We start from the raw sequence: 12,042 nt of genomic DNA on the forward strand, positions 1-12,042 counted from the left end.
TCCCCCATCATCGTACTCTCTCTACCACCCCCTACTCTCTCTCACCCTCACACTACTACTACCTACTATCTCTCTCTTTCAAGTTCTCTCTCCCTCTCTACTCTCTCTCCCCCATCTTGTACAAGCTCTCTCTGCCTCTCCCACTCTCTCTCCCATCGCCTACTTTCTCTCCCCCATCCCCTGCTCTCTCTCTCGCGTCTCCCATCCCCTACTCTCTCACACTCTCACACTCTCCCCCATCCCCTGCTCTCTCTCTTCTCTCCCATCCCCTACTCTCTCTCACTCTCACTCTCTCCCATCCCCTACTCTATCTCTCTTACACACACACTCCCATCCCCCCCTCTCTCTTTCCCTCTCCCATCACCTACTTTCTCTCCCCCATCGTCATACTCTCTCTCTCTGCCACCCCCTACTCTCACACTCTCACACTCTATCCCATCCCTTGCTCTATCTCTCTTACACACACACTCCCATCCCCCCTCTCTCTTTTCCTCTCCCACCGCCTACTTTCTCTCCCCTGTCATCGTACTCTCTCTCTCTGCCACCCCCTACTTTCTCAAAACACATCACTCCCCATCCTCCCTACTCTCTCTCCCATCCCCTCCCTCTCTCTTCCTACTCTCTCCCATCCTTTACTCTCTCTCACTCTCCCTCTCCCACCACCTACTCTCTCTACCTCTCTCACCCCCTCTCCTCTCCCATCCCCGGCTCTTTAGATCTCTCACACACACTCTTATCCCCCCTATCTCTCTCCCTCTCCTACCACCTAATTTCTCTCCCCCATCCCCTACTCTCTCTCTCCTCTTCCATCCCCTAATTTGTCACTCTTACACACATTCCCATTCCCCCTCTCTCTCCCTCTCCCACTGCCTACTTTCTCTCCCCCATCATCGTACTCTCTCTACCACCCCCTACTCTCTCTCACACTCACACTACTACTACCTACTATCTCTCTCTCTCAAGTTCTCTCTCTCCCTCTCTACTCTCTCTCTCTCTCCCATCTTGTACAAGCTCTCTCTGCCTCTCCCACTCTCTCTCCCACCGCCTACTTTCTCTCCCACATCCCTTGCTCTCTCTCTCTCGTCTCCCATCCCCTACTCTCTCACACTCTCACACTCTCCCCCATCCCCTACTCTCTCTCTTCTCTCCCATCCCCTACTCTCTCACATTCTCACTCTCTCCCATCCCCTACTCTATCTCTCTTACACATACACCCCCATCCCCCCTCTCTCTTTCCCTCTCCCACCGCCTACTTTCTCTCCCCCATCGTCATACTCTCTCTCTCATCCACCCCCTACTCTCACACTCTCTCCCATCCCTTGCTCTATCTCTCTTACACACACACACTCCCATCCCCCCTCTCTCTTTTCCTCTCCCATCGCCTACTTTCTCTCCCCCATCATCGTACTCTCTCTCTGCAACCCCCTACTTTCACACTTTCACACTCTCTCCCATCCCCTACTCTCTACATCTGTCACACACACTCCCATCCCCCCTATTTCTCCCTCTCCCTCTCCCTCTCCCACTCCCTCTCCTACTGCCTACTGTCTATCTCTCTCAAGTTCTCTCTCTCTCTCTCTCTCTCTCTCTCTCTCTCTCTCTCTCTCTCTCTCTCTCTCTCCCATCCCTTACTCTCTCTCTCTCTCCCATCCCCTACTACTTTCTCTCAAACTCTTACACTCTCTCCCATCCTTTACTCTATCTCTCTTATAAATAAATACACATTCCCATTCCCCCCCCCCCCCTCTCTCTCTCTCTCTCGCAGTCCTTGTCCCACTGCCTACTCTCTCCCATCCCCTACTCTATCTCTCTTAAATGCTTCCATTCCACCTCTCTCTCCCTCCCACTCCCTCTCCCACCGCCTACTCTCTCTCTCTCTCTCTCTCTCGCTCTCTCTCTCTCTCTCCCATCCCTCTACCATTGCCTACTCTCTCTATCTCTCTCTCCCCTCTCTCATTCTTGACTCTCTCTCTTTGACACACACACACACCCATCCCCCTCTCTCCTCTTACATCCCCTACTTTTTCTCTCACTTGCTCTCCCTCTCCCACTCCCTCTCCCACTGCCTACTCTCTCTCTCACTCTCTCTTACTCTCTCCTTCTCCACTCTCTCTCTCTCTCTCTCTACTACCCTCTAGTCTCTCTTAAATTTTCACACTCTCTCCTATCTCCTCCTCTCTCTCTCTCTCTCTCTCTCTCTCTCTCTCTCTCTCTCTCACATTTCTATTCCCCCTGTCTCCCCCTCTCCCACTCCCTCTCTCATCGCCTACTCTCTCTTCCATCCCCTACTCTCTCTTGAGCTACTTTGTCTTCCCCCTCTCCCATTCCATGCTCTCTCTCTTTCACACACATGCACTCCCATCCTCCTCTCTCTCAAGTTCTTCCTCTCCCACTCTATCTTCCATCACCTACTCTCTCTCTCCTCCATCCCCTACTCTTAATCTCTCTCCCAACCTATACTCTCTCTCACACTTCCTCTCCCTCCCATCCCCTACTTTAAATCTCTTTCCCCCATCCCGCACTCTCTCTTTTCCACCCGTACTCTCTCTCACACTTCCTCTCTTTGCCACCCCTACTCTCTCTCTCTCTCTCTCATCCTATACTCTCTTTGCCACCCCTACTCTTTCTCACTTTCTCTCTCCCATCTTGTACTCTCTCCCCTCTCCTATCCCCTACTTTCTCTCTATCTCTTTCATGCACACACATAGCCATTCCCCTATCCCCCCCCACCTAGTTCTCTTTTGCAACTTACATCTTAATAGTGTGTGCACACTATAGTGCTTGCACCCTGTAGGGCACACACGCTATTTAAACCTTAATCAAACCCAAGCCTAAGGCTTGGTTTTTCCTTGGAGATCCAACCCAAAGGTTTGGATTTGATGAACAGGCCTGAGACGTGTTTTTCAGCAAACATACAAAAAATGATTGTTTTTTCTTCTGTGCTCCCCTTCAAGATTTCTCGTGGTTGGGTATCAATAAGATTAGGTTACATAGCAGTATAGGTCTCTGTGTTAGCTATCTAACCATATAATTTATTTTTAATTTGAACTATTTCAAGCCTTTCATCTATAATTTCTTTTGAATGTATGTTCATTTTTTGTCAAAAACCACCACGTACTAATTGGGCTATAGATTTTAGCTCGTTCATTGAATTTTGTAACAACTTAGTTTTTTAGAAACTAGACTCTATTCTACACACTTTGAAAAAAAAAGTTTTGATTTTAGATTAGTTTTCAATTATTTCTAGGGGGAGCACACAGATATTTCACGTTTTTGGGATGTGTCTAGTCAAAAAATTCGTTAAAAAAAATAGACATTATAAAGTTACTCGAAAAATCTGGGATACACTACATAGTGTTAAGTAACTTTTGACCAGAGCAATTAAAAATTTTCAAAAAAAAAAGTTAAAATTTTAGGGGGACCACACTTTGTACTGTGCTATGTTTTTTTGGAATAAACAGTACCACTTTTTGTGGCCCCCTTTTTTGAGGACCTAAAACTAAACCATTTTGGAAAAAAATTAGTAGTTTAGAAACTAGATTCAAAGGACTACGACTTTTTTTTTGTCATATCAGAAAATTTTGAGCATAACTATTTTAAAATTCTTGTTGAAATTCAAAATTTGCAGATTTCAGGAAAAAGGTGTCCACTTATACCCCCCTTTTGGCACCAAAACTTTGTGCACTTACCCATATTAATGTCCGACCAGAATGTTGACATCGTTCAATCCATACCGTCATTCAATCAAGATTGTTTGCAATATACAAATGTAGTGCATCCCACTCTCGAGCACCTGTACAAAAAAAAAATAGACAACTTACAACCGATTTACTTTGAAGATTATGAAATAATTTATTACAATAACATCTTATAATTTATTACCTCTCACTTTTCTCAATGTACCTTTCCCCATTAAGTACTCCCCTTCTAATTTTTTAAAAGGCTCGAGATCCCAAATGCGATCTACATGGATATTTGATGCAAACTTAGGAAGATATTCAGTAATGTACACCATAGTTTGGTATACCATAAACCCCTCTACCATAGAACCCTCAAGATGTGCTCTTTGTCAAACCAAAGCCTTCAAAGATTTCAAGTGCCTCTCAACCATCCACATTGACCTAGTGTGTACAGGTCCACACAATTCAATCTCCTCAACTAGGTGTATGAGGTAGTGTTCATGTGCATTGAAAAAAGTTGGAGGTAGACACTTTTGCATTTGACACAGTAAATGAGGAATTCTTCTCTTCCAATAGTTTATATCTTCTTTATGGATTTCTTTAGATGACAACCACCTACATTAAGAGATTCAAGTCACAAAAAATATATAGATACGAGACTTTACAAAATAATATACAATAGATTACATAGCAAGAAAAACAAATCACGAATATAATAAATATATACAACAAATTGAACAAATATTACTGCTTACCTCATGTATTTTCCAAGATCGTATATCACTTGTTTGATGTTACTGTTGAAGGGCTCTCGAAGAGATAGAGGAAGCACGTACTATAGTAATTATAAACCAATCATTTCATTGTTTTCTAACATAACATAACGAATAGTACACGTAGTTTATGAATATATTGTAAATACAAAAGAACATAACTTACCTTGATGAAAGTATGCCAATCATGCGTTTTGAGCCCTGGCCCAAATTCACTTTTTTTTGATATGAGATTGTTTATGTTCGTAGCAAATCCTGTGGGAAATCGAATTTTTCGTATGACTTTTTTTATGGCATCACTTTGCTGCTCCGTTAATAACCAAGGAAGGGCACTTATATTAATCTTATCTCTGTTGCTATTTGAGTGAATGAAATTCTTCAATGCATGATTGGATTCATGAATGTCATTACAAATTTTGACAATTTTTTCTTTGTCACACCTTCCATCCAATATTTTCCACAATGTCTCTATTATATTCTTTCCAATATGCATAGTATCAAACAAATGCACAATTTGTAAGTGCTCGTAGTAGGGCAACCTACTAAATTGTCTGGGATAGCTTTTTAGTCCCTTTGGAAGGTTGTCAGTACTGCCTTGACGACCTTCACGATCATCAATTACACAATTAGTAAACAAAAATCACAATAGAAATATATAAATTACAAACATAAACCATTAGGTGGAACAGCATTACCTCGACGATTAATTCTATTATATTCCAACTTCCATAGGCGAGGTGTCATTCTTCGTGGCTTTGATGTAGTCTCTTCTTTCCCATTGAAAAGATGTTTTTCCGTACTTCGATACTTATGATTCCTGTGGAGGAAGTGTCTACACTCATCAAACACCTTCTTTCCTAAACTTTTTGAATGACGAGATTTCATCTTTGGACCACAAACTGGACATGCAAATTTTCTCTTTGTTTGAAGACCTACAAGATAATGATATAATTGGATTATTAAATATGTTGATTTTTATAATTAGAATTATCGTGCGCAACTTGAATTCACTATAACATAACACAAAAATGTGTTAGCCCTGGGGCATCATGTATTGTCCATGCAAGTATTGCATGGAATTGAAATTGTCTTTGTCCTATTGGTCTAGACACGTTATACATAGTGACACCGTTCCATAACTCCACCAACTCGTCGATAAGAGTCTCAATATATACATTCATATCTTTTACTTGATATTTACCTACTTGAATGAACAGTAACATTACATAATTATTGTGACCGTTTTACTACAAGATTTGTAATTACATGTAAATTAATAACTATAAAATGATAAGATACCTAGAACAATCATTGCCAACATAATGTGCTCCCTCTTTATTGACATCCACGGGGGAATGTTAATGTTGATAACAAAAATAGGCCACACCGAGTAAATAGATCTCATCTCTCCAAATGGATTGACATCGTTCACTACCAATGAAAGCCTGAGATTACGAGGTTCTTCTTTGAAGTGTTGCCACTTTTCCTCTATGTGCATAAATGCCGAACCATCCGCAGGGATTCGAATAATGTCATCTCGACTTCTATTGCGTGCATGATAATCCATAAATTGAGCCAAGCTACTACACCTAAATAATTGTCGCATCTGTGGAATAACAGGGATGTAACGAAGAACCTTTTGAGGCACCTTTCTTGTTAGTCAATCTGTTCGATATCTACTTGTATGACATATAGGGCATTGTGTTTCAAATTCATGTTATTTATAATATATAATATGATCATTGGAACAAGCATGTATTGCTTCATACTCCATTCCAATATTTTTCATAACAGCACATAATTCTTGATATGAGCGAGGTAGAATATTTGATGGTAGTAACAAAAACTCGCCTATCAATCTACAGCAAAAAATATAAGTTGTTAATATAAACAATATTAGTGGTACATTATTCACTCTTCGTTAACTATAAAGACATATATGAGATACCTTAACATACGTGACATTGTTATGTTGGATAAACCATTCATAACCTTCAAGTTCAACAACAACAATACAACAGAGAGAAGAGTTGTTTGGGAGTCTTTGTATAGGGGCTCATATGCCTTCTTAAGTAGAGGTACATCGAGGCTATCATCATCATCATGATCAGATACGCTTGGACTAAATGTGTCATGGATCAATGTATTTATACCATCATCTTCAATTGTGTTTTTTGGCGCATGATCGTCATCTTCCATGGGATCATTATCTTCACTTTGGATATTCGCACCTCCATGTTCCTCCACTTCAAAAATCATATTCTTCAAATTGTTGTGGTTCATATCATGTACTTCCCTGGGGAGATCAACCTATATAAAATTGATTAACATAAATAAACCATGATAATCAACTCATCATCAAGTGATTTCATATGTATATAAATTGTTAAAATGATATAATGAACAACTTACCAGTGGATGATAGTCATGCCCCCCTTCAATGTGACCATTCTCCCTACAATGTCTTTTAACTGTTTTGATTAGCAGTCTTCTACGGTTTAAGCCCTTACAAATTTTGCAAGGACAATAACATTTTCCATCACCTTTTCTTTTCAAGTTAGACCACAATCTAGCGATTATCTCCCTATTTTGTTCTTCACTCATATTATCTAACATGATCGTTCTTTGCAGGAAGCAAAAATCGGGCTATGAAAACTTCAGTCTACAACTTTCACAAACTAAGCAAAACTATCAAAAGTACACAAATCTTCTTAGACCTAGCTAAACACTTTAATCTTTTAAAAATACTTTATTTGACTTTATTCCTAAGACATTTAACCCAATCACCTTTTATAACATTCAGTCAATTGCTCTAGGCAAATTTGTGAATAAGATTATTTGTAAAACTTTGACCAACCGCCTGAATGTCTTATTTCAAGAGACCTTACAACATTAAGCCACTAAAAGCAATTTCAAAACATATAAGCTAAAAGTCTACTTAAAATACACATTAGATTGAAAAATATACAATTTTCATACCCGAGCGCATGGCTATAACTCGTGCAACAGCCTTCTTGCTTAGCTGTAGAAGCTCTCCAGCAATCAAATTATACAAGCTACAAGGCCTAACAGCAATTTCAAAACATATAAGCTACAAGGCAAGAGATATTACATGACATGGCAAAAGGAACAAAATTTACAAGCTTTAGCAAGACATATTAAACGACATCATAGTGCTAGAGAGATCACAATTATATGAGTCAAACATAGTCATGAAAAAGCACATAAATTAGTTATTATCTGCATTGTCATTTGGCTTCAGAAACTGTGAAGCTGTTCATCAGGTTTATTGCAAAGCTGCAGTGTTTTTTATTGGCGGAACTAGGGATGCAGTGCAGGCTTTCTATGGCAGACTAGGGTTTCACAGTTGGAGATTAATGGCACAGAGCTAACCATACACACCAAATAGAGAAAATAGTACACAAAAAGATCGTTGGGACTATTAAAACTAGAGCCAAAAATTAATAAATAAACACTACAACCAATATACCCTGGGAATATCTATTTGGAGTTGAAGAAGGAGTTCACTCTTTATGTAGTCCTAAATATGTGAAGAAGATGAAAGAAAGGAAGCAAAGATTTATTAAAACAAAAATGCATTAGCACATGTAAGGTACAAGGTACAACTACCATTATATTAAAGTTTTTAGTTTTTTTTTTGGCATTTTTTTCAAGGGAGAGAAGATCTAAACATGAAATATGTAGGTATGGAAGGAAGGAAGATCGTGGTATAAGAGAACATCTGAACACGAGCTAAGGAAGAGCTAAAATATACATATGCATTGTTGATAAGGGATAGAAATGAATGAATATATAACAAGGAGAAAATAATCAGTAAAGGAAAGGAAGTGAAGATCTGATACTACAAATTTGATGTGATTAGTCATAGGTGATTTTTCTCTTAATAGGGTTTTCATGTTAAAAATTATTGTGTTAAAATGTGTGGATTATTGTGTTACATGTTATTTTATTCTTTTTTTTTTAATACTTCTTGTTGATGTAACTGAGTACATGAAGTATATAGTTAAAAGTTTATTACTCTAATACTTGGTGAAAGCTAACAATTTACTAGTGAAGGATGAATTAGATATTATTATGAAGTTTTAATATAGTTACCAAGTTGATATAGGAAAAGTTTAAGTTTGTAAGATGCTGAGAGTTTTTTAAGGCCCTATTCGGTAGCCGAGGAAAATTGAGCCCCCCTCCCTCCTTAGTTATTTAACAAAAACATGTCAAGGTGTCCAACAAAGGATCATGGGAAAGAATGGGATGCATTAATACCATAGGAACAATATGCCTATAATGAATGGACAAATAGGAGAAATGGTACTAGTCCTTTTAAGATAGTATATCAAAAAAGATAGAGGATATTTTAAATTGAGGGATATGAAGAGTATGGATAAGAGGAGTTCTCATGCTGAAGATATATTAGAAGCAATGAGAGAGGTTCATGAAAAGGTGAGAGCTAATTTATGAAAGTGTTTACAAGGTTGCTACCCCACACACTAGAAGAAAATTGTACAGGAATCCCTCACTGCACACGTTTGTCTTTGAAATGATGACAAGTAAAAGAGTTGTTAGGGTATACCTAAAAGGTGTGGGATAGGAAGAAATTTAGCAGTATAGATATGTTGATTGAAGAAATATGAAGCCAAATTGCATTTGGCAAGATCTTTTTCTTTAATTGCTTATGTTTGGCTTTGCAAGAGATTTAATGATGATAATGTATAATAAAAGGAAAGGTTGCATGGGTACGGGGGTACTTGGGAATAAGTACGGGTACAAGTATAGTTATCTTTCAAAATAGGGAAAGGGGGTATGTGGTTGCCTAAAAAAAATTTAAATATAGATTTTATATTTTATAGAAAATCTGAAAATATGATTCACGAGTCAAAATATATATGCTGAATGTTAAAACTTTTGATGCATAACAAAGAAGGCAAACTTTATATATGAACAAGAGGATCATAAATCATATAACGACATACTGCAAATGATAAGCTTCCAGTTCTAACTTGAACAGTGAAAATCAGAAAATGTTTAACAGTTTACTGATACTCAATATTGTATCAAAGATTCTAACTGATTACATATTGAATTAAGCTTGATAAACAGCAAGCTGATATGCAAATGTAAAATTGAAAACAATATCAGACATTTTAATCTACATGGCAGTTTTTAACGTTTTGCAAGGGGGGTGGAATTTGTGAGCTAATGTGGCATTTCTGGCTGCAGGGTACGTACCCAAGCAAGTACCCAATATGGGATAGGCCTACTAGTACCTGGTACACATACCAAGAGTCTGGATATGCATACATGTGCTATCTTGATAAAAGGGTGTGGGATAGGAAAACATTTAGCAGTATAGAGATAGTGATTAAAGAAATATGAAGCCAAATTGCATTACTTGGCAAGAGTTTTTTCTTTAATTTCTTATGTTTTTGTTTGCAATAGACGTATGTGATGACAATTAATAGCCTTCATAGGCAATATAGTCGAATCTATGAAAAGATTGGACAAGATAACACAGTCCCATTTTAATTAGTAATAGGAGTGATTAGAGTAAATATCTAAATAAACTATGCTTGGGGACCTGCTTATTCCTAAGATTGTTCAACAAATTCATGAAATACTAGGAAGGAAACTCAGCATTGGAAATCCGTAGCTATGATGCATTTAACATCTTCAAATTCTCTCCTTTATACAATATGACAATGAATTGTGTATAACAATGGAAGAAACTAATTCATTATTAATGCACTATTTCATGGAATCAATTGCTGCCTGAAACTTGTTTTGGACTATCAATAAAATTAAAGACTAACAATAACCACAATATCAGCAACCTTATGCATATCTTCAAAAGTGGACGAAGGAAAAAAATCCTAGGAAACAGATTCTCAAAGTTAAATTCTCCACCCAGAGCAGATACAAAATTGTTTCGGTAACCATCCTCACCACTAAGTGATAAAACAATAGATGGCAGTGACTCTTCTGCACCTTCTCCAGCAAAGATATGAACCACAATTTCACTGAGCTTCTGACAAGAGAATGAATATCCTCCAAGTTTTTTTAGATGATATCCCTCCTGTAAATAGAAAACCAAAGATTTAGAACTCAAATTTAAATAAGAAAAGTAAATATAAGCACAAATCATTCTTCGTGTTCTAAGTCCCTGCAATTACAACACATGAAACTATTTTCAAGTCTTTTATAATAATATTTTGACTGCACAGCATCCTACAGTTAACAAAATGTGTTGACCATATGACCAATTGCTTCCCAAAAACAAGACCCTTGCAAAAAGAAGAAAAAAGGTGATTCAAGTATCGGATGCTGCTCCATCTAAAGTAGTATCTCCCTTGTTGGATATTATGCAGTATCATTAGAGACAATACAGACAGACTTCACAACAAAATGCCAAGAATGGCCTAGAAAATCACCAAAATTGGAAGTATTTTGGTAAAGTTTCAATTTCAAAACTCAAAATGAAATATTATGCTAGCTTTCCAACTTCCCCAAATAATCTTTTACAACTTAAAATCAGTCTTATCAATCATCCATTAACAAACTTATAATTACTTTTCATTTGAAAGATACTAAATTACTTCCCTAAAAAATACTAAAGTTTCCATTAAAAAAAACCTAAATTTAAAAAGTAATAGGGTTTTTTCAGTAAAATCCTCAAAAATTGTCACCAAAATGATGCCCAAGAAGTTTTCATTTTCTTGCCATGCCCAACTCAGTAATTTGTGAGGTCATACAAAAAAATTTAATTTGCAAAAGTGATTAAAATTTGTCTTGTACCTCAATGCATTAACAAGGGCTTTAAAACATAAGCTAACTTCTAATATAGCTTATCAGTTCATTACTGGACCAAATGTGAAGCATTTCAATTAATTTCACTCTACTCTTAATGCATATTGATATGAGTTTATTGATTCCAATTGCAGAAGCATACGTTAGAATAAAATAACATCGAAACATTCATACTGTGTCAATATATCATTATCTCCTAAAAAACTAAATTCAAGATAATTATAGCACTTGGAAGAAACCCAAATTGGAAATCTTGTTGCTTTCCGACATTTGTCTTTAGCAGAAATGCTTTCTTCAATTCTATTAGCTTTTAGTCACATATTGATCTAGGAAAATATGTATCTTTGATCACCTCACACTCCAAATTAGATGCTTTCTTCACCATTATTTTTGCCATCATTTGAAGTACATGTAAAAATGGAAGAAAATTGTAGAACATTGATGATTATAGAACATTGATAAAGAAAATTGTAGAACATTATCAATGGTAGGATACAGGGGAAAATTAAAACAATTTAATCCATTAATTCATGACCACTGACCTTTTGCAAGACTATGAAACCATCAAAAATCCAAGACGATATAGACCAAGGTTCAAACAGGTTAGTACAGCCCATACAGATTGCATCCACCAAGCCATGATAATGGTTGATTCTTGAACAAATGTTGATGAAACAAGAAAGTTGCCTAGCAAGTTTGGACCAATATCAATAATCTTTGTCTGAGACAAGCCTACAAACAACAATATCAAAGAACTTGGAATGAAGAAC

The 12,042-nt window shown here is 37.4% G+C and overlaps 1 protein-coding gene across 1 annotated transcript; it reads right to left on the minus strand.

Annotated features, from left to right (window-relative positions):
• Positions 1 to 6,313: 6,313 nt before the first annotated feature.
• On the minus strand, positions 6,314 to 7,381 carry LOC149555586 (uncharacterized). The gene is made up of 2 exons (XM_089829700.1): positions 6,866 to 7,381; positions 6,314 to 6,763 (listed from the first exon to the last, which is right to left on the minus strand). The coding sequence occupies exons 1-2, from the start codon at positions 7,067 to 7,069 to the stop codon at positions 6,365 to 6,367; spliced, it is 603 nt and encodes a 200-aa protein (XP_089685826.1). The 5' UTR covers positions 7,070 to 7,381; the 3' UTR covers positions 6,314 to 6,364.
• Between the last annotated feature and the right edge of the window lie 4,661 nt (positions 7,382 to 12,042).

The sequence above is a fragment of the Cupressus sempervirens genome, chromosome 5, assembly GCF_028749045.1.
Source record: "Cupressus sempervirens isolate cs-2001-9-10 chromosome 5, ASM2874904v1, whole genome shotgun sequence".
NCBI classification, from domain to species: Eukaryota; Viridiplantae; Streptophyta; class Pinopsida; order Cupressales; family Cupressaceae; genus Cupressus; species Cupressus sempervirens.

Bases quoted from the DNA above. Each gene is read 5' to 3' on its own strand.
- LOC149555586 (XM_089829700.1), bottom strand. From the start codon at position 7,069: ATGTTAGATAATATGAGTGAAGAACAAAATAGGGAGATAATCGCTAGA. The intron at 6,764-6,865 runs GTAAGTTGTTCA...AATTTTATATAG, and splicing joins GGCATGACTATCATCCACTG to GTTGATCTCCCCAGGGAAGT.